This window comes from Chiloscyllium plagiosum, chromosome 22, assembly GCF_004010195.1.
Source record: "Chiloscyllium plagiosum isolate BGI_BamShark_2017 chromosome 22, ASM401019v2, whole genome shotgun sequence".
Taxonomy (NCBI): domain Eukaryota; kingdom Metazoa; phylum Chordata; class Chondrichthyes; order Orectolobiformes; family Hemiscylliidae; genus Chiloscyllium; species Chiloscyllium plagiosum.
Window position 1 is genome coordinate 17,771,655 of NC_057731.1, and position 27,912 is coordinate 17,799,566.

Here is a 27,912-nt window from a genome sequence, read left to right on the forward strand (position 1 = left end):
GTTCCCTGGATGCTGCCTGACCTGCTGCGCTTTTCCAGCAACACATTTCCAGCTCTAACCTACTTGCCTAACTACTGGGACCAACATGGAGGGTGGGGAAGGTGGAAGTCAAAGCGCAAGAAATTGATGGAAGTGGGATTTCTGATGGGACCAGAAGAAGGAAGCATTGTTTTCCACTCAAATTATATTCACAACCAATTTTGCTTTAGGGCGTGCACAGATGGAAACTTTTTTTTCACCCAAGTTGTATACACTAAAAAATTAAGTAAAATAAAAAAAATAATTGTGGACTGAAATGGAAAAAGGGCTAGATTAATATTGAGGATTGTGGAAGGAATTGCTGCACTTTGAAAAACACATTACTGAAACTCAGTTTTGTAATGCTTAAACTGCTGTTTAGTTCAAACAGTGGGGAAGGTGTTTGGAGGTCAGGTTGGCTCTGGGGTGTGTATCAAAGTGGAATTCGGTTGGCAACAGTTTGCTGTTTGGTCTTTTGAATTTTGACCAGTAGTGGATGCCAAGTACATTATTGTGATGCCAATCATCTGATTGGTTTCTGTGCAGCTGAACAACTTGTGGGTATGAACAATAGAGCATGAAACCTTCAGACCTCTGAAAAAAGCAAATTGGTGTGGGTCTCTCTCTCTGCAGCAAAATACCGAAGCTGAAGAAAGCCATGTATTTTCTTCCACCAATCAGTCTATACTATTGCTTTTAGCCAAGCAGTCGGCCTTTATAATTTGTGAACCAGTCACTTTGTGCCTCCTGTGATGACGTGGCAGAAACCAAAAGAAAATCACAGAAAACTAAAAGGACCCGAGAAACAAAAGGAATCCCCGCACTGAATCCTGAGGACTGGTGCCATTGAACTCTTTTTCCTGTGTTTCTTCCCTCCATTCATAAACCCCAATTGTTTTGTTTGCCTGCACACAAGTGTGGGGGGGGGGGGGGGGGGGGGGGGGAGGCTGAATGAGATTTGAGTAATATCGTGACAATTCAAAGATTCCAAATCAGGGAAGCAACTATTTATTTGTAATAAATAGCAGCTTTTGTTCAGTATAGAAACCTGGTGTTTGTTTTGTGTTAACCTGAGTCGAAAAGTGTGGTGCTGGAAAAAGCACATCAGGACAAGCAGCAGCTGAGGAGTTGGAGAGTTTAACAGACAGTCAAATTTGAACTTTTCTTACTTCAATAAAAGTATTCTTGATGACTCTGAGAATAGTCAGGCTTGATTTCCAGTACGTGCCCCCAGTGAGGTGTAACAAATTGAAACTAGTGAGTTTTGGGGAGACTGTTTTGAGGACAGACCACAATGAGGCATGGCTGAGAGCCCAGACATCCATTAGGCTATTAGAAGAGTTGAGTTTCCAGTTTGAAAGCTTTGGCCCGCTTTACTTTTTTTGCTAATTCCAATCTTTAGTTATAATGAAATTTCAAGTGCTTGTAGTTTCTATTATTGATACTTTAAACATTCTGGATGATTTGCATTCTTATCGGCATATAGTAAGGGTAGTTTGTCTGAAGGCAGTGGAAAGTTATAAATTAATAACTTTTTTGAAACACTTTTTTAAAAAAGAGAACTTTGTTAAACACATCCTATTGTGATAATACAATTCTTTGATTCGCTCCAAAGTGGTTAAATGGATATAGAAGTGCCATAGCACAAGGAGTTGTGAAGGATGGTGTGGTGGGGGTGGTGCAGAGCTTAGCATGGAGGGCTATGAGGGACCATGTAGTGTAACTGGTAACATGAAGTGGCATGAATAAGGCATGGTCATGTGTATTAGGTGGTGTAAGGACTATAGGGACTTGTTGTTTTCCTAATAACAATACAAAGGTGGTTGTTTAAACATCAGACTTCAGTACTTAGCAGCCTCTGGTGGCCATCTCCAAACCCCAGCGTTGGCAGTCCTGACTGCAGCTTCCCACCCATCCCCCCCATCCCCCCAAAAAATGAAAATATTTGCTATATTTCTCCTGAGGTAGACAGGCATCAGGTCAGGAATGTCTCTGGAAACTCTTACCGTCCACCACAAAGATGACAATCCAGCCCTTCTGGTTAAATCCCACAATGACAGCTGGGAAATGTAAACTGGGTCAATTAATGATAAAAATCTGGAATAAAAGAGAGCTGATATCTTTAGCTGCTTTACACAATTTTCTTATAACACAGGGTTGCACGAGAGAAGAGAACCTACTGCATTATAGCAGAGCCGACTGTAACTGCCCCCTGGAATGGTCCAGCAAACCACTTGGATGCATCAAAACTGCTATCTCCTTCACCACTCCTCCTGGGCTGTAACAATTTGTGAATCTTTTCCATGGATTGCAGCGATTCAAGAAGTGGCCTCTCCACCACTTCTCAAGGCCATGTAAGGATGGGCATGAAATGCTGACTTGGTAATGCCACTCACATCACAAGAATGGGGAAAAAAAATTTCAATGAGCAACTCATTTTGCACTTCAATCATAAATAGAGAGAGCCATCCATTGTGAATAGTCCTATCAAACGGATATATAAATGATTACTAATTTTGAGGCAAAAGATAAAGTTCCATTTAATCAGGAGAGAATACCTTTCTGTTTGAGGTGCTGATACTATCGAGGTTTCTTGGCATCGAGAAACAAAAAATGCTTATTGACACCCCATTAGTCTGTCACTATAAAGTAGTTAGGTCTTTAGTACCATGTGACACCTGGATATCATGGCTGTGACTGGGGATAATGTTTATTTTGTGATGCCTGACTGGTGTGACTGGATCTGCTTGTCTATCTTGTTCTGTAAATACATTGCAGCTGTTCTGACGCGTACATTCTGTGGACCTAAGAAAAATTTGGCAGTGAATTTCTTACAATAAGTGACAAAGTTTTATACAATAGCTGTGTGATTCCATGATTGTGAAAAGATGATTCAGTTTTACATAGTAATGCTGTTGGAATTTTGACGCAAATGGTGTATTACATGCATCAGTTCTCAGTATATACCATAGTTATTACGAAAGTTAATGTTCATTTGTTTTTGTCTACTCGATCTTTACGGTATGTGGGCGTCACTATCTATGCCAGTACTTGCTGCCCAACCTCAGTTGCCTTTGAGAAGGTGGTAGTGTGCTGCATTCTTGACCACTAGAGTGTTTATGGCCATCTAAGCAAAGCAGAATCAGTTACTGATGTTATAGTACAGCCAATGCTCACTCTAATTTCCTACTGTGCATGAATCTTTTGCTATACTGCACATTTTCTATAAAATTGGGGCACATATGTCTGCATCTGTAGAACTCTGCTTATGCACAGCCTGTCTGTCCTCTATTCACTGAGGGTTGGATATGTGCACAATTTAGAAGGAATATTGACTGCAGCCTAAAGCCATTAGTTTCGCTTTCTCATGCGCTATTTTGAAAAGGTTTAGTATCACACTTCCTAGAGAACTGTCATCTGGTAATGACATTTTAGACATCAGGGAAACCTAAAACAGAATGCATTAAATCTTGACAAACCAGACTTAACAATGTGACATTTGCTAGTCTTATTAGAAGACTAATAAATGGACAGACTAGAGATGTCGTTTCAGATTTTGACAATGAAACTCTGAAGCAAGAAACACAGAACCCCTAGTGAGACAAAACCCAAACACTGTAACTGAGAGAAGGAGATGGCATGCAGAATGTCTGATAACTTCAAAATGAATGGAAGGTGTGGAATAGAGCACTTCGTTCTTATATCAGCAAATAAAAAAAGTGTCAGTGCTTGTAAATCATAGTGGAGTTTCTCACATTTATTTCGAATTCTACTTCAACTATTAGAACAACAAAGACAGATTAGCTGGATTCCCCCACCTTGAAGTTTATAAATGTGTTGAAGTATTCATGTTACTATGGTGATAACTATTGAGAGAATTAAAACAGCACTGAGTATTATCTGCTACATTTCATTGCTTTCATTCAGCACTGTGGTTATGTAATCATACAGCTAAATGAAATCCAGAACATGATTTTGATTGTTATATTTTACAAAAAATATAATTGCTCCATACTTTCATCATATTCAGCTCTCTTATTGGGTGATTGTTTTGAATAACACTGAAGAATTTGGTCGAATGGTGCTCAGTCTTACTATTCCCCTTGGCTTCAATCTCTGTACAGGCTTCCTTAGTCACTGCTGGGAATGAAATCTACCAATCTCTGATCATTGATTCAACTCTTACTTTAACCCTAGCTACCACTACCACTACCACCTGATGAAGGACCGTCGCTCCGAAAGCTAGTGTGCTTCCAGTTAAACCTGTTGGATTATAACCTGGTGTTGTATGATTTTTAACTTTAACCCTATTTGCTTTGCTAGTTGTTTCTTAACACTCAATTGCGATCTATTTTCGTATTTGTGTTTGGATTTGTACTCATGACCCCCAATCTTTATCCATAAAATGCTGCACAATTTTCTCTGTGTATTTATGACTCTTAAATCTCTTTTTCCAAAATGTTAGCAATTTTTACCTTAAGACTGTAAAATATAAACCTTTATGCTTGAAGTTACAGTTTTTGCAATGTAACTTTGCTGGCTCTACACTTATCTAGTCATCAATAAATTTAACACCAATAAAAATGTTCAGGGAAATATAAATCTCAGTAACTGTACTGTTTTGCAGTAGAAAGGGTGACAAAGGTGAAACAATCTTTTTAGGCACTCACAAAAATAACAAAAAAATGCCGTTCAGCAGCTTTCCAAACATGAAGCCACAGCATCAGTTTAAAGGAACAAGCCCAAATATGTGTCTATAAACCACAGAAAAGCATGCTGTATTTAGCAGTGAATTGGACATCCGTGGTCTGGACCTGATAATTTAATTGAAGAGCTACACAATATGCTTTAAATATGCTTCAAAATAAAGTGACTATTAATTGCAATATCCATGCTACGTTTTGTGGAAAAGAACAGTGAACTTTCAATAAATAACACATGGACAGCACAAAAACAAGTGTCAGTTTATAGTTCCTCCGAAAGCTAATGCAACCTTGGACAACTACAAGAAGCTGCTGCATAACAGTAATTGCGACATGATGCATTTAACTATAATTCTCCTGAAACAATTTGCATGCATTAGTATGTTGACCACACTGATATTCATCAGATCCAATGCTCCTACATCTTCATAGCTACAGATTTTCCCCTATTACTTTAATACATTGCCAGTATTAAAGCTAAAATAATGTCATAATTTTAGTAAATTTACTTTGTTAACCTCTATACAGTGAGTGAATAACTTTTCGATATCTTATTAACTTCTCTTATTTAGCCTTTTCCTTTCCAAATACAGCACACTGCAGAAACAGGAACTGTTACATTATTTGTGTAGTCAACTGTCCATTGTTTTGAGTGACTGTGGATGGTGCATATTAAATGTTGATTGATGGTCTAGGAAGTAGGAACATAAAACAAAACTGAGTCATTGAGTCCGCTCTAACATTTGATAACATTGTGGCCTTAACACTGCTTGGCCCCTCCCATAACTCTTAACTCCTTTGGCAATCAAAACCCTGCCGAACACAGCCAGGAATATTTTCAATGATTCCTCGACTGGTTGCTGAGGAAGAGAAACATTTTGTCAGAGACAAAATTCCTCCTCATCTCTGCCTTAAATGTGATACCATTTCAAAATAAAAGTGTCTCTTCATTCTAAACTCCCCCATGAATGGAAACGTCCCTTTATGATGTTTTAATTAGGCCGCTTCTCATTCTCGTATAAGTCAATAAGTATAGACCCAAGCTGCTCAAATTTTCTGATAAGGGAAATCCCAGGGCCAAGCCATTGGAGACACTGTAGATTTTTGAAGTTCTGAAACCTTTCATTTTTTTCTATTCAGAGGTTTCCAAGAATGGGAATAATTGCACGTATTCACTTCACAATTTTTATTTTTAAATTATGAGAGGTCTCCAAATTGCCTTCCAAACTGGATTTTCTCCTCCATCCTCACCTTGCCCCCAACCCAACAGAAGAAACCAAGAAAAGCGTTTGATTTCTTTGAAAAATAGTAAATACTCCAGTGCTACAAAATAGATGAGCATGATGATTTTTTTTCCTCTACATGTTCATCATCTGTTCATAAAATGAATGATTCCATCTGCCTTTTAACAGCCTTGACTTGTACCACTACCTTCAAAGATTTGTATTCATACACCTACAGGCAAACAAATTCGGAGCAGCAGTCGGCTACTTGCTCCTCACTCCTTGAGACTGCTCCACCATTCAATAAGATTATGGCTGATCTTATTAATCCACATTTGCACCAGCCCCTTTCCTTATTACAAATCCATCTGCATTTGCCTTAAAAGTATTCAAAGAGTCCATTTCCACCATTCTTTGAGGAACAGCATTCCAAAGACAAACAACTCTTTCAGAGGGAGGAAAGCATGCTCCTAGCCCTTGTCTTAACAGATGATTCCTTTTTTTAAAAAAAAAAGAAAGTAACCACTAAATTCTAAATATTCCCAAAAGAGGAATCCATGGGCCTAGAGAGGATGTGCAATCAAGTTGAGGTGGTGGAATATGGGAATGTCACAGGAATAGTATAATCTAGAGCCCCATAGCAAATTCCGAAATCGGACTCCAATAAAATCTGGAAAAAAATAGCTAGCCTAAAGACAGCTATGTAACTACTGATAATTGTTAGTTAAAAAAAAACCATCTGGTTCATTAATGTGGCCTAGCCTCCATGTGATGCACAGCAAAGTGGTGGACTCTTTAATCTGAGAATCATAGGATTCTACAGCATGGAAGCATGCTACTTGGTCCATCAAGTCCACACCGACTCTCCAAAGAGCATCCCACACAGACCCACCCCAGTCCCGTAACCCTGCATTTCTCAAGCCTATTCCACCTAGTCTGCACATCCCTGGACAGTATGGGGCAATTTAGCATGGCCAATCCACCCAACATGCACAGCTTTGGACTATGGGAGGAAACTGGAGTGCCCGGCAACATGGGGAGAAGGTGTAAACACCACAATCAAACCAGTGTCCCTGGTGCTGTGAGGCAGTGCTAACTACTGAGCCACCATGCCACCCTTCTGAGCTACTCTGTTGTATCAAACTGCTATGAAGCCTAAATAAAGAACAGAAATCGGACAGACCACTTGGTACTGGCATAGATACAAGGCGATCCTCTATAATCATATAAAATTCGTAAATTGGTCAGACTCTCAGACTTGTCAAACAACAGCCTGGCAATCATACTCATGCAATCAAACTTCTAACATACAATATCCCAGAAAACACCATCAGCACTGCCAGGTAGGACAAACACACCATAGGTGGCAGTGCATGGTGTACAGTCAAGAAGAAATTACCCCGAGAGTCATCAATGTTGATTGCAGACTCCATACAATCATTGCAACAGGCCAGGAAAGCAGCTGCTCAGTACCAGCTACAGACCTCCTCTCTTCCCTTGGCTAATACCGTCCCATCCTACTTGGAGCAAACACTCAGGGGGGGACAAGGGCACAGCATGTTCTTTGAGTTGAGGAATTCCACAACCATTGGATCTGATCCAAGTTCTACAGCCCTGTTACATTTGGTTCTTAATGGTGGTGGCTAATTAAATAACAAAGTACAACCCTTATTCCATCTCTGGTGAAAATGATGCCAAGTTTGAATGAGAACTTTGAGGCCAGTTTGGTTAAGTTGAAGATTTATTCTTTCATTATGAAAATACAATCATAAGTGCCCACTCATTCCCGTAACCCTGAAAACCCCAGGGGTAAGAAATGCCAAGTGAGGTCTTATACTTGAATTTTCAGATTCTTTCAGATACTAACATTTGGAAGAATCTTTTGCTCACTCCTAGCCACGTCTTTAAATCTGTGCCTCAAAAGGAGAAAACTGCATCACCAAGTTGAACCACAATGCCTGTTTATTCTCTTCGCCTAATTATCTTCTTTTGTCTCTATACTGTGTTTCCCAGTCTCAGGCCACTTTCCAATACCTTAACTTAAGAATGTAAGAATATATATAGGAGCAGGAGGCGGCAATTCAGCCCCTCGAACCTGCCCTCCCGTTTGATATGACCATGACTAAGCTCATCTTAACCTCAACTCCACTTTCCTACCTACTCTCCATAACCCTTCAACTTATTACTAATTAAAAATCTATCTCCTTCTTAAATTTAATCGATGTCCCAGCATCCACCACACTCTGAGGTAGTGAATTCCATTGACAGACGACCCATTGAGTGAAGTAAATTTTCCTCATCCTTGTTTTAAATCTGTCATGTTTTATCCTAAAATTATGACCTTTTGTTCTTGATTTCTCCACGTGAGGAAGAATCCTCACTTTGTCAATCCCCTTCAGAACTAAAGTGTGGGGAAGAAACCAGCAACATTGGCCAGTGTGGAGATTGAACCCACAATTTTGATATTATTAGCACCACACTCTAACCATCTAAGCTACCTAACCACCTATGGGCATTGCATCCAAGTCCCAATTAAACATCCACACTTTATAACAATAATCATGGCTGATTTCTTCAATCCTTATTCCACGTGTGAAGTCTTGCCATTGCTTTTGATACCTCTTCAGAAGGTTAATCAAACATGGGTTTCCTTTCTCTTGCCTAGTTTGGTTTTGGATTGTGGGATGCAATTATTGCAGAAACCACGAATATACCACCTTGGGCAAAACGGTGGTTTTGAAATGTTTTCAGCATTCAAACTTCCATATTTAGGAGACTGAAGCCAAATCTAAATAACCTGTCCAGATTGTCATCATTGAGATGACAAGGAATATTAAAGCACACAATTGATCCAATTCGTTGTAATTTGCTACCTCTTAACCATCAAAGTGTCAGACGTCACAGCTTGAGAAGAATACAAGAGAACATAATGAGTACTGATCACTAAGGGTTAGCACAGACTGGCAGAACAAAAGAAGAGATTGGGTTCTCTTAGCTTGTGAGCTTTTCATTAATTTGCTGAAACACAGGGTCATCAAGTATCAAGAACAGCGCAGCAGCGCTTGCTCCTGGTTGTTAAGAGCTCCCCATCACTATCAAAATTCAGTGAGACTGCTTGAAGCAGAGGGGAGACAAAGGAGGGAAATATGTTTTCCATTTGACTGAGGTTACCATGACGGACTCTCTTTCTCAACCTCTCCATTTGTCTAAAGCGTGGTTCATTTTCTAATGAAAGCAAAGACAGATTGAATCTCGTTCTTTCATAGTTCAAAGAGGAAATTGAGACAGTCATGCCTTTTATATTTCTAAAGTGCACCTTCAAAGACAACAAGTTTCATTCAATGAAATGGGGAGAAATAGACATCAACAGAACACTGTAGTGTTGTTTTCAGGAATTAGAATCCTCCAATCCCTCAGCCAGCCTAAGATTCAACATCATCTTCCAACTTTTCTCCTACTTTTTCTCTCGCCACTAGTCAGATACCAAATAAGCTTCCAGCAAAACTACAGCTAAAGATAAGTACAGTTAGATCCTATATATACTCACACAGTTAGATCAGACACATTTTCACACGTTTTTTTGAAGAATTGGCATTTAAAATCAAAGTGATCCAAATTCAGCAGTTAGGCAAAATTTGAATTTTCCATTAAAGCTAATACTGATCACCAAAATTAATATTTGATTATATACAGGAGGAGGTTGCACTGTAATAAACAATATTTGATATTTTGCTTCACAATTGTTTATCCATTTACTCAATAAAATCAGAAATCAGACATACCTTACACCTTTCATCTTACAGAGTTACTTTGCACCTGGTTATTGACGAGTATTTCTGCACTTGCTGGTAACACAGATAGCCTGTGGCTCTCCGTATGCATTAGTAGATAAAACCACTTGTGGAAAGAAAGCAGAACGAAAATTGTCTGAAAATTGTTTTTAGAAAGTTGTCTCCCTTGGCATTCTTGCAGCATAGGTTTTGGAAAAAAAAGTAATAATATAAAGGTTTTGAAAGCTTCATTGAGATAAAACCAAAGCAGCACGGCACTTACAATTAGGGTTGAGGCTGTGACAGAAACTTCCTTGTTTATATAAATGATTACGAGTGAAGTGAAATTTGGCCTGACAATTGTGGGTGTGTTATAAAGGCAAAATTCCAGGAAGGCTTGCGATTTTACACTTCCCCCTATCACTTGGTGCTCTTTTATAGATTATGTGAATGAAAATCCAGAAGTAGGCTTTTGGGTTGGAAAGCCAACTCCACCCAGCAGTGTCTTTCCTTGAATTAATTAAATGGAGACTGGAGGATATGGTCAATGAATTAACTCCATAGAGGTCAAAGTCCCATCACCAAGTCATCCTTTATTTACACATGCATAACACTGGACACTGGTCTGGCTTCCTCAGAGCCAGCTCTCAGGTGAACAGAACCTCGGACGCTCCTGGTTGTACCTGTCAGCTGGGTTCCCTGATTGAACCAGATTCACAGCCCCAATCAGGGAACCCCTATTCTATGGGGTCCACCTGGCTGACTGTGTTACACTCACCATCTAATGTGAACAGTAGGTGAGCTCTCTAAGCTGAATGGTCCTCTATGTGAAGAGGCTGTAACCTGTGGACAGGTAGGACAAAAAAAAAGAGTGAGAGAATGTCATACTGAGATTCCACTAATTTTAAAACTTTTGAATTACAAAACTGCCATAACTGCCCCCGCCCCCCCCGCCAAATGGAGGAGATGCCACATAGGCCTCAAAATGTGCCTTGGGGAAATTCCAATTGGCCTTGAACTCATGACAGACTCTGCTTGAGGCAGTGAGATGTCTCAAGTAAACTGGCAGATTGATCTGGAATACAACATTACGTGCTTGCTTGTTTGTTTCTGTTCTGTCCTCATGATGTGTTAAAAATTCTGCCCCATACATCAAGCAGATTCTGGAGAGAAACACAGTTCTAAATCATTTTTCTGCTGTGGGGTTTCTAAGGAGGAAGGCATGGGCATGTCCTGCACCCAGCCCTTTTTGGTTGATGTCAGAAAACAGATACACAATTTGAAATTTGCTCCTGCCCTGCCTCTTATGCTTCAGGCAGTGAAGTGGGAGAAGGACTCAACAATATGCCATAGGGCCATTTCTTTAGGAGTAGCCAGTTGCAAAGCTACAATGGGGAAAGAGGAGGGAAATGGGCATTTCTTCTTCCTCAACCTTCAACCCTGGGTGTCTATCCAATGCCCTTCTGTCCGTGAACTGCCAAGCTATTTTATTGTCGACCTAGTGCCCACTTATTCTAACAGCATCCAATTCAGCCCTGGTTTCACATTTTAGTGATGGTGGAGTGGGATCGTCAATTTTCAACATTAAGGAACAGGAATTCCATGAGGATGCCTGTTTGGGGGAGGTGTGTTATCCTCACTTTACCAGTTCCGTGGAAATCTTGATGCACAGTGGGTCACATTGCTGCCTTGGGGCCAGAAGCCTAGGTTCTAGTCTGCCTCCAAGACTTGGTAGCCAAGGAATGTGTGCTCATAAGACAGCCAAACAGGTCAAGTACAAATTTGTATAACCAAGAGCCATTCCTGGTCAGCCACATGAAGAAAGATAATTGCAGTCTTTACCATCACTCCCCATTTGCTCTGGACAATAACAAACAAATAAAGGGTCATGTTGTTACGGTGGCTCAGACTCCCCTGTTGGGGGAGAAATTGAAACCCGATTGATGGTGAGGCTGGGTAGATTCAAGATCTGTTTACGCGTCATAGTGGTGGTTGTACTGCACTGTGCATCAGACCTGCCTTCAGGCGGCTGGAGAACTAGAGAAGGAGACAAGCTCTGTGAAGTCCAAAAATCGCAAGGAAAATTGTTGAGTGTTGACTGCTGAATTCAGCCCATAGTGTGAGCACTATTACCTAACCAGGATTGTATTAAAACACTTGGAGCCCTCAAAATAAGGCAGTACGTTGTAATCAAGGAAGAATGACACATTAGTTCTGCTGTGGTTAGTAAAGCAACTTTGATGGAATGTGTGAATAGATAGCAAGAAAAGTAATCATTGGAAGACTGAAATATAAATAGATTTTTCTGCAAACATATAGCAGTCATACAGCAATCTTGTTGGAAAAATATAAACGAATGTTTCAGACTATAATCAAATTGAAATACCGCAGAAACGGGAAAGCTGAATTGAAAACAGAAAATCCCAGAGACTTTCATTTGATCAGGCAGTGGCTATGAGGAGAAAATTACCAATTGCTGGCAACTTAAGGACTTCCTCCTGCTGCCGCTGGGCTATTCCTGTGGCAAGGACTGCACTGCAAGAGCTAGTGACCTTGTGGATAGAGTGGGGTGGGGATGCCACCTAGTGGGGCATCTTGTGCCAATCTAAGGTGCTCCAAAAGGTGTGAACTCCCCCTTTAAGTCCCAGTGGCAATGTTGTTGCAAGAGCACGACTGGCCATTGAACTGGTTGAGACAGCAGTTCCTCTTCACTAGAATTTGTTAACTCTGCATCATCACGTAAACTCACACGGCTGATCACAAGGAAATAGTGCTGCTCTTGAAGAAGAGCTAAATAAGGAGAACCCTATAATTGCAGTCACTGTGACCACGATTTGGATTCAGACAGCTGAATGTACAGAAGTGTAGATTACAAGCAGTTTCCTTCATCACCCCATTCTGTTTTTACTAAGGAAAATATTACAGACAACCAACAAGAACACCAACCAGAGGAAAAGCAGCAGTTTTCAAAGTTTAAGTGACAATGGTTTTGGATGTTTTTCAAAGGCTGATGGGTTAGACTGTTGGTTGGTGTGCAGGTTGGTAAATGCAAGGCACAAAGAGCAGAGTGTTACCTTCCTATAGTATTGAATTGGGCCTTGACTCGAGTCAGAAAAAGATGTAACTGCAGCCATGATGTGTAATTCTTGCTTCCTCCTCACCAAATCCTTAATGACACTGTACCTTCAAAAGGAAGTAGATTGTGAAGGTTTTTGCAGGCTTCAGTAGTGAAGCATGAGTAAGCATGGGGCCTTGACAGGGGAAAAGTGCGAACAAGCCGGAAGTGAGAAGGACGCTCCCAGGTTCTAAATGAACAACAAATAATCTTGTGTGCAGATCATGAGGATGGCTTCTATGTGTATGAACAAGATGATGGAGAAATGGGGGAGATCATTATGTGGGTATATGTTGGTAAACCACACTGGCCCTATTTTAATTTCTTGGTACTGCCAAAACAAAAAAAATATTCCAATGAATAAGTAAACACAATAATGACATATTAAATGCGGAACCTTCATTCAATATGGAAGAGATATTTGATTAGATATGAACCAAAGCAGACAGTGGTTTTGCATAAATCATCTTGACGGATATTTCCAGGCCATTTAAAATAAACAAAAATATAACTGCATGGCAGTACTTAGGGTAACCACTTGAACAACTCCCCTCCTTTACTGTCCACACCCCTCTGCAAGACCCAGTCCCCCTATCTCTTTTCCACATCGCTGGAAGGGCTCATCTGGATATAGGACCTTGGTAAAAGCCCAGTAATGAGCCTGAAAGCACTGGTGCTGTGGAGCACTCATGCATTGGCTGCTTGTAATCTACACTCCAGCCAATGCATGAGTCATAGTCAAAGAGTCATACAGCATGGAAACAGACTCTTTGGTTCAACCAGTCCACACTGATCATGTTCCCAAACTAAACTAGTCCCACCTGCCTCCTCTTGGTCCAATTCCCTCCTACCTTTCTCATTCATGAACTTGTCCAAATTTCTTTTAAATGTTGTAACTGTACCTACATTTACCACTTCCTCTGGTAGTTCATTCCACACACAAACTATTTTCTGCATAAAAAGTTGCCTCTCAAGTAGTTTTTAAATCTTTCTCCTCTCAGCTTAAAAATATGCCCTCTAGTTTGGAACTCCCCCACTCCAGGGAAAAAGACCCCTGTCATTCACCTTATTTTTTATGCCCCTCATGATTTTATAAACGTCAATAAGGTCACCCCTCAACCTCCTACACTCCAGTGAAAATAGTCACAGCCTATCCAATCAATTTTTATACCTCAAGCCTCCATTCCCAGTAACATCCTGAAATTTTTTCTGAATCCTCTCCAGTTTAATAAGGATTATCCAGTGTTCCAGCAAATATTCCACCTTCCACCCAGCAAAAGACAATTAATAGATATGCATCTGATTGCAAATAGCACCACCCAATGAACATGTCTATCATGCTTATCAAATAACAGTCATTGACTGATCCAGTGTTCATACACACATCAGAAATTCATCTTTATAATTTGTGTACATTAAAAAATTCTATTTGTTCTTTTATGCTATCACTACCATCACATTCATTCTCTTATAACTTAATGAATGCTAATGTCGTCAATCTTCAAATATTTGGGATGTTTTGTTAATTTTCAAGTGGAGTAAATGTTTAGGAAGTCCATGATGATAACAGGACATTGGGTATCGTCAAATAAGTGATGCCCAGAGCAAAAGTTTGTCACATAGGAGAAATGGCTAAATATACAATTAGGCCCAAAACAGAAATTATTTACATAATTGTTCTGAATATTTTAATGAGTGGAATCGTTATGATCTTTCTACATACTCTCTCTAAACAACACTTCAAGTAGTGACTAGGGGAGGCAGTAATGTCACTGAACTAATAGTCCACAATAAATTCACAAAAAAAAAGGCACAGTTTAAAAAAGAATTGAAAAAGAAGTTAACTTAATTGTGACCATTTAAATCAATCGATTGTGGTTAAAAACCCATTTAATTCATTAATCCCCTTTTGGGAAGGAAATCTGCCATTCTTACCTGGTCTGGCCTACATGTTACTCCAGACCCCCAGCAAAGTGATTGACTTTTAACTGTCCTCTGAAATGACCCTAACAAGCCACTCAGATCATGGGATAGGCAATAAATACTGACATAGTCAGTGATGCCCACATTCCATCAAGGAAACAAAAATCTCCTAACAATTTCTTCAGAAAAAAATTGCCTTCCATGCACACAGAATAATGAACATGTTTCAAACAAACAGTGAAATGCTAAGACTGCACATGCTCAGCTCCGTTCTTTACCCGACAAACAGAATCATTTATATCTGGCCTGCATTCAACTCCTGTACATAGCAAATAAATTAAGCTAACCAAACATTAACCAGTGTTCAGTCTACAAGTGCAATCTTGTCTGGGAAAAACTGGTTGCTATGCCTTTTCAAAAAAGATCAAAATGTTAAAATTAAGGATCAAATGGTGGTTTGGAATGTAATCCTACTCAAGTACTGTAACAGAATTCTGGGGAGGGTTTGTGGGAGTGAAGGTATAATGTCTGCAAAAGATTGGAGCTGAACCTACACACCAAGACAAGCGTAGCCTGGTAACATTCAAAGAAAGGAATAAGTCACATTTAAGAGCTCTCTAGGCATTTGAGTCAATCGTAATATTTAATTTGTTGAAAACAGATGTTTTTGAGTCTTTGTTCCACTGGAAGGCATAAAGACCTGGGTGCAAGCCAGATGCAAAACCTTTCCATTAAAGTTATTCCAAAATAGTCGAGGATTTTAAATAGGGCACCATGCTCTAACGTTTGAGATTCAATCATGTCTTCCAGCATCTTGCATGCCAGCTATTTACAGGATTTAAACAATTATATTTTCTCTTGTTAACTGCATGTCCAGGAGCTGTAATGCGTGGGTTTGTGAATATCACATGACCCACACGTTGCCATGCTGGCAGTCAGATGGCTGAGTGTTCTGGACGGTGGGGGGGGGGGTTACAGGAAGACTTTGTGAATAGAAAGGGCAGAATGTAGGCTGGAAGAGACCCAGCTTTTCATTATTGAGCTTAGCGAAATCCTACTGCACCTCTGGGCCCCAGATAAGCATGGTATACAAGTGCAAAAGTTGCCTATGTTGTATGTTGCCAACATTTATTGAACAAAATGTGACAGCAAGTAGTAGGCAGTTAGCATTCGGTCTTAACTAGCTGCTAATTGATTTTCATGTGGTTATCAATATCCTGCAAGATTAAGCAGCTATTGTAGCTGCCAGGCACTCAGTTATTAACATTGCCATGGGGACCAGAAACATATTATGTACACTCCTTGAATTTTAACTTTTATTCCACACAGTTTCTGGTAGGCACCCTCTAGCTTCTGTAGAAGCTGAGTACCAGGAAAGTATTTTCCAATGATGAGTAACAGGACTTTGAATACATCACCAGGAATCAGTTCTGCTGATAAACAGTGTACTCTGAATATTCTCTTCAAGCCACAGGCCTGAACACACAACTTCTTCATAGCTGGGTTCTGACTGTTTCACTAACAGAGTACGAGGCAAATCAGAAAGGTAGCAGACACTAACCACCATCAGCTTTGAAAAAGCTGATATGCCACCCAACATAGCTGAGCCAGCGAAGAACCATCCTTACATGGGAAAGCAAATAGTTAATTAGCATTGTAACTTGAGTCATGCGAACATCGAAAAAAACCTGAAAGTAACTTACAGCCTCAAGGGAAGCCCAAACTTTGTGCAAAGCTTATGGTGCAGTTCTAAATTGGGACTAGCTGTACTGATTCCTTTTTACATGAAAAATGATTGATTCTGGTGCATTTTTAGAACTTTTATACAATTAATAGATTTTTAATTGAAGAAAAAAATTGAATTTTCAATTCATCACAAACCTATCACACATTCAAGCGACCTCAACAGTCACTCTCAGTCACCTCTTGCTGCGTTAGTGTTCCATTTCTTTGAACTCACTACACAGACCTGTATCCTAACTAAATCCACAGCTTCTCAAAGGGACACCTTATCTTTTGCTAATGGTGATAATGCAAAACACTTGTCTCCCTCCCTCTCTCTCCTGTAATTCAACCTGTCATTTTTCTCCATCTCCAGTTCTGTTAAGCTGCTATTATTGAATCACAGAATCCCTGAAGGGTGGAAGCAGGCCATTCGGCCCTTTGAGTCTCCACCGATCCTCCAAAGAGGATCCCACTGCCTACACCTCACCCCCCAAGCCTCACATCCCGACATTTCACATGGCACATTCACCTAACCTACAATTCCCTGAACACAATGGGCAATTTAGCGTGGCCAATCCACCTAACCTACATATCATTGGGCTGTAGGAGGAAACTGGTGCACCTGGTGAAAACCCACGCAGATGTGGGAAGAACGTGCAAACTCCACACAGACAATTGCTTGAGGATGGAATCAAACCCAGGTCCCTGGCACTATGAGGCAGCAGCACTAACCATCGAGCCACCGCGCTGCCCATCTTCTTTCTGTCTGCCAATTTAATTTAACACACTTGTCTCCCTTCCCATAGTTTGTGTTTTCTATCTCCGTTTGCTTTGAGCTAATGCTGGTATTCTTCTTTCTCTCACTCAAAAAAGCTGTTGCGCCCATTTCCCTCATCTAACCCCTTTCCAACACACTTCTCCAAGTTTTGCCCTTCCCTGTCCCTTTATTAGCCTTCATTCTTTCTTTCATTATGACTCACCATCCCCTGCCAATACCATCCGCCTAATTTAGTTGTTATCCATCTGTTTGACCATTTGTCACACATATGTCAATGTCCATGAATGTATGAAAATAACAAGCATTGTCATTTTTTTTTAAAAAGAAAAACAGCACAAAATAAGGACAATTAACATTGATCTAAGACAGAGTCATACAGCACAGAAACAGATCCATCAGTCCAACTCATTCAAGCCAGCCAGACATCCTAATCTGACCTAGTCTCCCATGCACCAGCATTTGGCCCACATTCCATCTAAACCTTTCCTACTCATATAGCCATCCAGATGCCTTTTAAATGTTTTAATTGTACCAGCCTCCACCACTTCCTCTGGTAGCTCATTCCATTTACGCACCATCCTGTGTGAAGAAGTTACCCATCAGGAACTTTTAAAATCTTTCCTTTAAACCTATACCCTCTAATTTTGGACTCCCCATCCTACGGAAAAGAAGATCTTTGCTATTCACCCTATCAATGTCCTTCATGATTTTATAAATCTCTATAAAGGTCACCCCTCAGCCTTCAACATTCCAGGGGAAAAACACCAGTCTATTCAGCCTCTCCCTGACTCAAACCCTCCAGTCCCAGCTATAACCTTGTAAATCTTTTCTGCACCCTCTCAGGTTTAACAACATCCTTCCTGTAGAAGGGCAACCAGAATTGTATGCAATATTCTAAAAGTGACCTGTACGGCTGCAACATGACATCCCAACTTCTATACTTAATGCATGGACCAATGAAGGCAAGCACACCAAATGCCGTCTTCACCATGCTGTTTACCTGCAACCCCACTTACAAGGAAATATGCACCTGCAGCCCTAGGCCCCCTGGCAACACACCCAAGGGCCCTACCATTAACTGTATAAGTTCTGCCTGTGTTTGCCTTACCAAAATGCAATGCCTCACATTTATTTAAATTGAACTCCATTCCAATAGTCATTTTCTGATTTCTGTACAGACATGAGCCAACTCACATCTCTAAAATGTTAATATACATGTAGAAGAGTTTCCCCTGAAAAGATATTCAGGAGGCAAGATTGGTTTTGGAATTTAGTTCCTATTGTCTGGAGAGTTACCGAAACTGAAATGTAATGGTGATCCTAGACTCATTGGCTGCAAACTTGAAACTTAAAGAATGGAATGCAGAAAAAAATTCTACAACAAAAAACATGAACAGCTGCAATTCATTGAGAGGCTTTGGTTTATGTATCTGGATCATTTGTGTGGATAAAGGAAGGACTGATCACATCACCACAGAATTGGCAAAATAAATCTTATTATTCAAAGACAGGACACAGCAGCTCAATCTGGGAAACTCAGGTCAACTCAGATCAACAAAGCTCTAGGATGAAAGGTACAGGTAGCCAACTCAGAAGCAAGCACAAACACCATAGCGATTGTAACTAGCTTAGGCAAATGGACCTCATAGAATAATTTCCTGACTGGGGCTGCTAATCTGGCCCAATCAGGGAGCCCTGCTTGACAGATAATAACAGGAGTGGTTGTTCAGGGAGAGGTGGGCGCCGCAGGGAGTGGAGTGCATCATTTCTCCCTCCAACTCTATTTTGATTTAGTCCCTACCCTCCCCTTCACTGTTTTGATCACACAGCACTGTCCCTTGCTGTGAAAAAAAAAAATAACAGGAGTGGTTTCACTATGTCTCACACCTGCACACACACCATGGGTGCTGGGGAAAAAAATAAGCACTACCGCACTTAGGTGGTAGTGTGGGGGTTAAAAAGAAAAGAAAATAAAAAAAATAAAAGAGGACATAAAAAAAAGAACAGGAGAGGTGTCACTGGCCACCCGGGTGTTTTCCTATCTTCCTGGTGGTGGAATTTGAATAAAGGTTCATGCACTTTGTGTAACAAAAAAACAAATAATAAAAAAATGACAGGAGTGGCTCACTGTGTCTCACACCTGCGCACGCACACCATGGGTGCTAGGGGAAAAGAATAAGCACTACCGCAGTTAGGCGGTAGTGTGGGGGTAAGAGAAAAAAACTAACAGGGGATTGATCACACAGCACTGCCCTTTTGTGAAGGACACTGTTTGTCACTAGCCACTCTGGTGTAAAAAGAAAAAAAAAAAGAAAAAACAAAACAAAAAAACAAACAGGAGTGGCCACTCTGGTATTTCCTTTCTTCCTGGTGGTGGAATATAAATAAAGCTTTACATGCTTGTTTTTCACGTGTCCGACACCTGCATACACACACACCACATAGCTGCTGGGGAAAAATAAGCACTACTGCGATGTTGTGGGGGATAAAACAAAAGTTAAAAAAAGAAAACAAAAACAGGAGTGTCAGAGGTTCGGTTCACTCTGAGGAAGGGTGACTTGGTGATGGGATATCAGCCTCTGTTGAATGGCAGTCCCAAAACGTTGAACTTCTAACTACATTCAAAGAATCAGGAGAGACAAATCCTTCAAGGCTTGTAACATGTTCATCTTTAAGAACTGATCAGACATTTGCTTTATTTTTTGTCATGCTGTTAATAATCTCTGTGCTGGCCTCGTCATTTTTTCTTGTGTGAATGCACCTTGATTTTGAGAGTAAATTTTCATACTTTGGGTGTTTTCTGAATGGAGGTTTATGCTTTGTTTTGATTTCAACTTATCAGGAAGTCTGGTTGTGTCTATTCTTGAAGTTCACAGCACTCAAAAGATTTAAATATTCCTTAAAACTCATTGGGAACAATCAAGTGATGAGAAAGATGTTATTCCAACCCATGCTCCCAACCATTAACACATTTTATTCCCATCCACTTGTGGTGCGCTATTCTGACCCCAGCTGCAAATATACCAGGCAGGAAAGATATGGATGTACCGCTCTCTACATACCAGGACGCCAGTCCATGTTGTGTTTTGTCAGCAAGTGCTAACACACCAGCCTGTTCCACAAAATGCCATCAGCTTGAAATTCTGATGATTGGCAACAAATTCACCAGCAACTTCTATTCAGTCAGTATTAACTTGATGATTGGCATTCTCTTCAAAAGTAACTCCATTCACACCACTCCTTCAAGACACTATTAAAAACTCACCCTGCACATGAGATTTCAGTTAATTCTTCTTTAGCTCTTCCTGTCTGCTGTGCTCTTATAAAGTGCCAGTCTCCCAGCTTGACAGATGATCACAGAAAATGCAAGCTGCTTGCTATTGCATCATATGCAGTTAAAAAGCACCAATCTACTAATCTTCACAGGACACAGAACACTCATCACTAGCTACAGAATAAAGTAGTGAGGAACAACAAAGGATTAACATAGACCAAAATTCCACTCACGGGTAGTTTATCACATTGAATCGGTTCTGGAGAAGATCTAATGAATTCTGGAAAAAAAAGAGAAAGATATTTATTTGTAGCTATCGTTCATAGTTGCTTTGTGAAATGTTTCATACAACAAAGCAATTTCCATTAAGATCAAAAATAATTAATGACATCACATTGTATAAAAGGTTAGGTTTATTACTGGCAAAATCAATGCATGTCAAATTTCAGACCAGTAGCTTGCTTATGGAGATGTCTTTACTGAGATGTAGGTGCATTAAAGGTTTTTATTGCTTTAAAAAGGATAAAAATATTATTTTGGGAGCTTTTGTGACAGCTCAGTTATTATATTCCTTAATATGGCTTTGAGAAATACAACAATTGGCATGTTAAAGACGGAAGCCATCTAAATGCAATTCAGAGAATTGAAGTGTTTTTTGTTGCCAGTCTAAACTGTGCCAGCTCATCGAAGTGTGTGGGGGAGTGGAATATTGGGGACCATATTCCTAAATGTTGCGGAAAAATACATATACAGATGTTGGAGGAACTGGCATATTGTTGCCCCATTTTCCCCCAAACCAGTGAATAATCTCAAACTTGGAAAGGGAAAAGCAAAAGAAGAGTTTTGATTAAATTCAAGAGTGGGGTATGCATGGAATGGACTACCAAACAAGGCACTAGTTGCTGATTATATGAATAAGTTCAAGAGGGAGTTGGATTAGAAGCTGGAGAAAAGTCTAGTCAAATGAAAGGCATCGTTTCTCTTACATTGAAAAAGCAACATGAATGACAATGGTCTTTTTAGAACCTGTGATAATATTTCAAGACACAATTTTTGATCTCGATTGTTCTGTGTTATTAAATTATTGGTTAAAATGTGGCTTTTTGCCAATCTTTTGGTTATGTCTCCTCATATTTCTTCAGTGTCAAATCTTGCCTGATCATATTTTTGGGAAATGTCTTGAGAAGCTTTACTCCTTTAAAGATGCAATTATTACAGTAAATGATTACAGTATTTTAAATAACACATTGATGAAGTTAACATTATGTTGCAACAGAGGCTCACTTTCCAAACATACAGAATGAAAAGTGAATATATAAATTAGATATGTGTACATTTCAGAAAATAATCCTTGTTAGTCCAAATTCCCTGCTGTCACATTGCTTGACAATATCTTCCCGAAACACATTGATGAAGGTAGTGCTGTGGATGTGGTGTACGTGGACTTTAGAAAGACGTTTGATTAGGATCCCCGTGGTAGGCTCATTCAGAAAGTAAGGAGGCATGGGATACAGCGAAACCTGTCTGTCTGTCTGGATACAGAATTATCTGGCTTGTAGAAGATCGAGGTGGTGGCAGGTGGAAGGTATTCAGCCTGGAGATTGGTGATCAGTCGTGTTCCGCAGAGATAACTTCTAGGACCTCTGCTCTTTGTGAGGTTTATAAATGACTAGGATAAGGAAGTGGAAGAGTGGGTTAGTAACTTTGCCAATAACCTGATTGGTGGAGTGGTAGATAGTGTGGAGGGCTGTTGTAGGTTGCAACGAGACATGGACAAGATGCAGAACTGGGCTAAGTGGCAGATGGAGTTCAGCCTGGAAAAGTCACTCACTTTGGAAGGTCGAATTTGAATGCAGAATACAGGTCTAAAGACCTTTCTTCATAAGACAGCTAGGGCTTTTTTCATTGGAGTGAAAGAGGATGAGAGGTGACTTGATAGAGGCATACAAAATGACGAGAGGCATAGCTAGAGTGGATTGCCAGAGATTTTTTCCAGGGTGAAAATGGATAGCACGAGGGGCATAACTTTAAGGTGATTGGAGGAAGGATATGGGGAGATGTCAGAGGTGGGTTCTTCACACAGAGAGTGATGGGTGCGTGGAATGCATTGCCAGCAGTGGTAGTAGAGTCAGATACATTAGGGAGATTGTTTGGATAGGCACATGGAAGATAGTACAATGAAGGGTATGTAGGTTAGTCTGATCTGGGAGTAGGATAACAGGTCGGCACAACATCGAGGGCCGGAGGGCCTCTACTGAGCTAAACTGTTGTATGTTCTATACCCTCACAAGGAGAGTGGTCGCATGTCACTGTCATATTTTACAATATGAACACTGCATTCAGAAGTAGAGGGGACAGAAACTGGTGAAGCACAGACTAATATTTTCTATTTTCTAGTTAAAGTGTGAGTCTGAGCTCCACAATGAGATGGACACTCATACCATCAAGAGTTGCAATAAAGACCCTCAGAGCAAGTGATCAGCCAGTGAGCTTCTCGGCCAATCACTTCCAGGGAAAGCAATGTCTCATGCTGGCCTTTGGAAGCACCAAGGGGATTTCGGAGCAAGGTTGGGGATTGACTTTCAGCAACCGCCACTCTAGATCCTATCAGTGTCTGCCAGAGTTGAAGAGGTTCAGGCCTCCCCATCCCACCCTGGCAGGCAGACAAGCAAACCCAATCACTGCCACTGTTCCTGCCTTTTGGAATCAGAGCCAATCAGGCTGGTTGCAGCCAGGGAACCTTAAGTAGCGGTTAACTGGCTACTTAAGGGCCTTGATCAGGATGGGTTGGAAAGTTAATCCTTTGCCATCCCACCCACAAAGTTCCTGAGTTGGTTGGGAGTGGGCATTTCCCTAGTGCCTTGCTGCTTGATTATTTGCCTTTCCCAACATCTTCCTGACCACGTCTTTAATGGACAAAGTCCTGGGCACAAAACCAGGGGGACAATGATGTAAGAAGTAGAGAAAGATGAAGGAGACAGAATTGATTCAAAAAGAAACTTTGTGATTAAGTTTCACCATAAAATGTTCTGTGCTGGGATTAAACCGTATCTCAAATCAGTAATAACCATTTGATTCAATGCGACTTGTAAGCCTTTCATTTCCTGCGTCAAGCTATTTATAGAGAGGTAATACTGTATGGTCAACTGATTGGCAACAATTGAAAGAGAAACAGAGTAAACTGATAAACTATTGTTCCTATTTGATTTCAAGTTATTTCTAGCTGAATTATATCACATTAAGCCGAGTTATGTTGTTCAATGTTGGAAAGAATCACCTTTCTTCTAGTTAAAATATTCTAACATTTTGACAAGTTTTTAAAATATTTAACAGATTCTCTAATTAGGGCATTATGGCTCATGAATAGATTTTAAAACACTAATGCTAATGGCATTGAACATCTGATTTAGTGCCTTGTAGAATATTGATGTGTGACAGCATCACTTTTGGGATATGCCATTGTACACTGTAAAGTACAAATATGTCCTCTTCCCCCTTGGCTCTGTTGTTCTCGTAATGGAATAGAAACTTTTGGTAAATATTCGTCCAACACCAGAGGGTAACTTTGACTATGAATGATTAGTGAGATCATGTGATGATTAATCAGTAATCTGTTTCACAGAGATGTAAAAAGGCTGCCAATTTATTTTCAAGTGACCTGCACAATTCCACAAAGTCAAAATTACCCTCCAGAAGTTTCTTTTTTTGGCAGACTTTGCTAAATCTGAAACAAAAGCAAACAGTATAGCAATGTCACAGTGAATTTCCACACTACTCTCCTGTTTAATAATTGTCTAGATTAGAATGGTGCTGGAAAAGCACAGCAAGTCAGGCAGCATCCGAGGAGCAGGAAAATCGATGTTTCAGGCAAAAGCCCTCCATCAGGAATGAAGTCCCATTTAATAATGTCACGTGAACAGCTTGATTGTCTTAAATTACTCCATGCTGGTACATAACATGATACCACTCCCTCCGTGACTCTCTCGTCAGGTCCACACCCCCCACCAAACCCAACCTCCACTCCCGGCACCTTCTCCTGCAACTGCAAGAAATGCAAAACTTGCGCCCACACCTCCCCCCTTACTTCCTTCCAAGGCCCCAAGGGATCCTTCCACATCCTCCACAAATTCACCTGCACCTCCTCACACATCATTTATTGCGTCTGCTGCACCCAATGTGGCCTCCTCTATATTGGGGAGACAGGCCACCTACTTGTGGAACGTTTCAGAGACCACCTCTGGGACACCTGCACCAACTAACCCAACCGCCCCGTGGCTAAATACTTTAACTCCCCCTCTCACTCCGCCAAGGACATGCAGGTCCTTGGCCTCCTCCATCGCCAGACCATGGCAACATGACACCTGGAGGAAGAGCGCCTCATCCTCCGCCTAGGAACCCTCCAACCACAAGGATGAATGCAGATTTCTCCAGCCTCATTTCCCCTCCCCCCACCTTATCTCAGTCCCAACCCTCGGATTCAGCACCGCCGTCTTGACCTGCAATCTTCTTCCCGACCTCTCCGCCCCCACCCCCTCTCCGGCCTATCACCCTGACCTTAGCCTCCTTCCACCTATCGCATTCTCAACGCCCTTCCCCCAAGTCCCTCCTCCCTACCTTTTATCTTAGCCTGCTTGGCATACCCTCCTCATTCCTGAAGAAGGGCTTATGCTTGAAACGTCGATTCTCCTGTTCCTTGGATGATGCCGGACCTGCTGCGCTTTTCCAGCAACACATTTTTCAGCTCATAACATTATAGTAGCCATACTTTACTAGATCGGTCTTTAAACTGATTCAATCTGAGACATTAATGTCCAATAAATTATCCTGACTTACTATTTTTTGCAACAACCCAAGCTTTGATATTACTTTACATCTAGAATATCATAAACTGCACCATTCTGATTGCAGCAGTTGAAGTACTTTCTGCTCATATTATAGGTTGTAAAAGTTTTGCACAATTAGAAATTTTATGAAATAGTGAGGCTGATTTTTTTGCAAAGTTTTGCTCCCAAAAATCATTCTTTCCCCCTCACGCTTGATGTGATTGGGGTGTGCATATCATTAACTGAACAGTAGAACATAGAGTAATGGGCATGAACCTACGTTAGCATTGCATTCCAAGATCTTTTCTTGCATTGAATTTCTATTCTTCAATGGAAAGTGTTAGAGCAAGGAAACTCAACCAGCTTCTTCAGTTCTAATGGGTCCATGTAAACTTGAGACTTGTGTCAGTGGATTTCTACCCTAACTGTGCAATTCAATGCTTATCTCCAAATGCCACAATAGCTAAGGCCCAGAATTAGACCTTCCAACCCGAGCCACAGTTCAACACCAGCTCAACAGAACTTACAGCCTGAGTTCCTGCCTTACACTGGGCAGGAGGAAATGGAATCCACTGCTCTGCCTCAGAGGCTCATGATCATGTATCCAGTACCCTCTTGTCAAGGAAACATCAAATCTCAGTTCCAATTGACTAATTAGCAACAGATAAACGTAATGAGAGCCAGTTTGACTGTCAAAATAGTCTGCATTCTATGACAGTCTGCCCAATTCAGTGAAAGTCTAACATGGCACGGTGGCACAGTGGTTAGCACTGCTGCCTCACAGCGCCAGAGACCCGGGTTCAATTCCCGCCTCAGGCGACTGACTGTGTGGAGTTTGCACGTTCTCCCCATGTCTGCGTGGGTTTCCTCCGGGTGCTCCGGTTTCCTCCCACCATCCAAAGATGTGCAGGGTCAGGTGAATTGGCCATACTAAATTGCCTGTAGTGTTAGGTAAGGGGTAAATGTAGGGGTATGGGTGGGTTTCGCTTCGGCGGGTCGGTGTTGGGCCGAAGGGCCGGTTTCCACATTGTAATCTAATCTAATCTAAACTCACATAATGATGGTCCACAAAAGTCATGGTGATAGCTCTACCTGCTTCAAAGTCTACCGTTGTACAAGGTAATGGCTCTGAAAGAGTTTATGTTGAAGTTACATTAAGCTCCACTCCATCTGATAATGTCCACAGTCTTTGGGTGGAGAATCAGGCAGGCTAGCACAAGGTCCCACTAGAGACAGACATGTCATTTCTTGCTCTTGACAATTTTTTAGTAATTATGCCTAATTAGTAACTATGCTATCACACATCATGCATAACAAATGGCAGTTAGTTAAGTGCCTGTTCTTATAAACAGTAATGGTCTATCTTCCAACACTAAACAGGATCTTAGACATAGTATAGAAAGGAAAACTGGTGGGGTGGATCATCACCATGAATGACATTATTTTGCTTTTTCAAGTTTCCATTTCTTTGTATAAGTTTCCATTAACCATTAATTTGCCTTTTTTGTTACAGAGTCCCATTAGGGGCTGTTTAAACAAAATAAACTGGGTTAAAAAGAATAGAAAAGTAGAATGGTGGCAACAAACTACTTCAGCCATAAGCTGCCAGTGGTTAGTAGCTCAGAGCTCAATACAAACATGACTGTCTACTTGACTCAGTAACAGTGTACCAGTCAGATGATGACTGCCCAACCACCTCTGCAACAATGTATCAATTTGAATGTAGCTGGATCAGATTGAACATGAGATGCGCACGCATGTATTAAAAATAGTTCCATGTCTCGAGGAAATTGCTGCTCAGGACTGCCAAATTAATATTTAAGAAAAGCAAAATGTATAAACCCATATGTTTAGTTGTATAACTAACAGCATTAGAAACGGTCTATAAAAGGCTGATTGGGTTGATCCTGGGTATGGAGGGTCTATCTTATGAAAAGAGGTTGAGAATTTAGGCCTGTGAAGTATGAGAATGAGAAGGGACCTTCTTGAGATTCAAGGAGAACTTGACAAGGAGCTTGCTTCCACTTGCAGGAGTATCTAGGACCAGTAGGGATAATCTTAAGTGTTAGAGTTTCCACATTTAAGACAAAAATGAAGGGAATTTCTCCTTTCGGGGGTAGTCAATCTGTGGAATTCTTTACCGCAGAGAACTGCAGAGGCAACGTCATTATGTATATTCAAGGATCAGATCGACAAATTTTTAATCAGCAAGAGTCATAAAGTTTTTAAAATATGGAGAAAGGCTCTTTGGCCTTCATGTCCATGCTAGTCATTAAGCATCTCTCTATTCTAATCCTATGTTCCAGCACTTGGTCCAGAGCTTTGTGTGTTACAGTGTTTCAGTATTCAGCTAATTATTTCTTCAATGTCTTGAGGGTTCTTCCCTCTACTCACACTCAAATGTTCTCTAAACTTGCGGTTTTTCTTAAAAATTTGTTCCCTGCTTACTGACCCCTGACTAAGGGTTTCCCTATATTTTCCCTATAAACTCCATATATTCCTTTAATGACCTTTTACATCTCATCTACTCAAAGGAAATTAAACCCAGCTTACATAGTCT

At 40.7% G+C, this 27,912-nt stretch overlaps 1 protein-coding gene across 7 annotated transcripts in view; it reads right to left on the bottom strand.

Moving 5' to 3' along the window:
- Positions 1–27,912, bottom strand: part of blnk (B cell linker) — a 199,241-nt gene that overhangs the window by 132,594 nt on the left and 38,735 nt on the right. For 5 of the 7 annotated variants that reach the window (XM_043712515.1, XM_043712514.1, XM_043712516.1 and 2 more), the window contains one exon: positions 20,763–20,809. In XM_043712515.1, coding sequence (XP_043568450.1) covers positions 20,763–20,809 — 47 coding nt within the window. Of the gene's footprint in view, positions 1–9,726; positions 9,934–20,762; positions 20,810–27,912 lie in introns of those variants that run through there. The other 2 variants (XM_043712520.1, XM_043712523.1) reach the window with 2 other exon arrangements.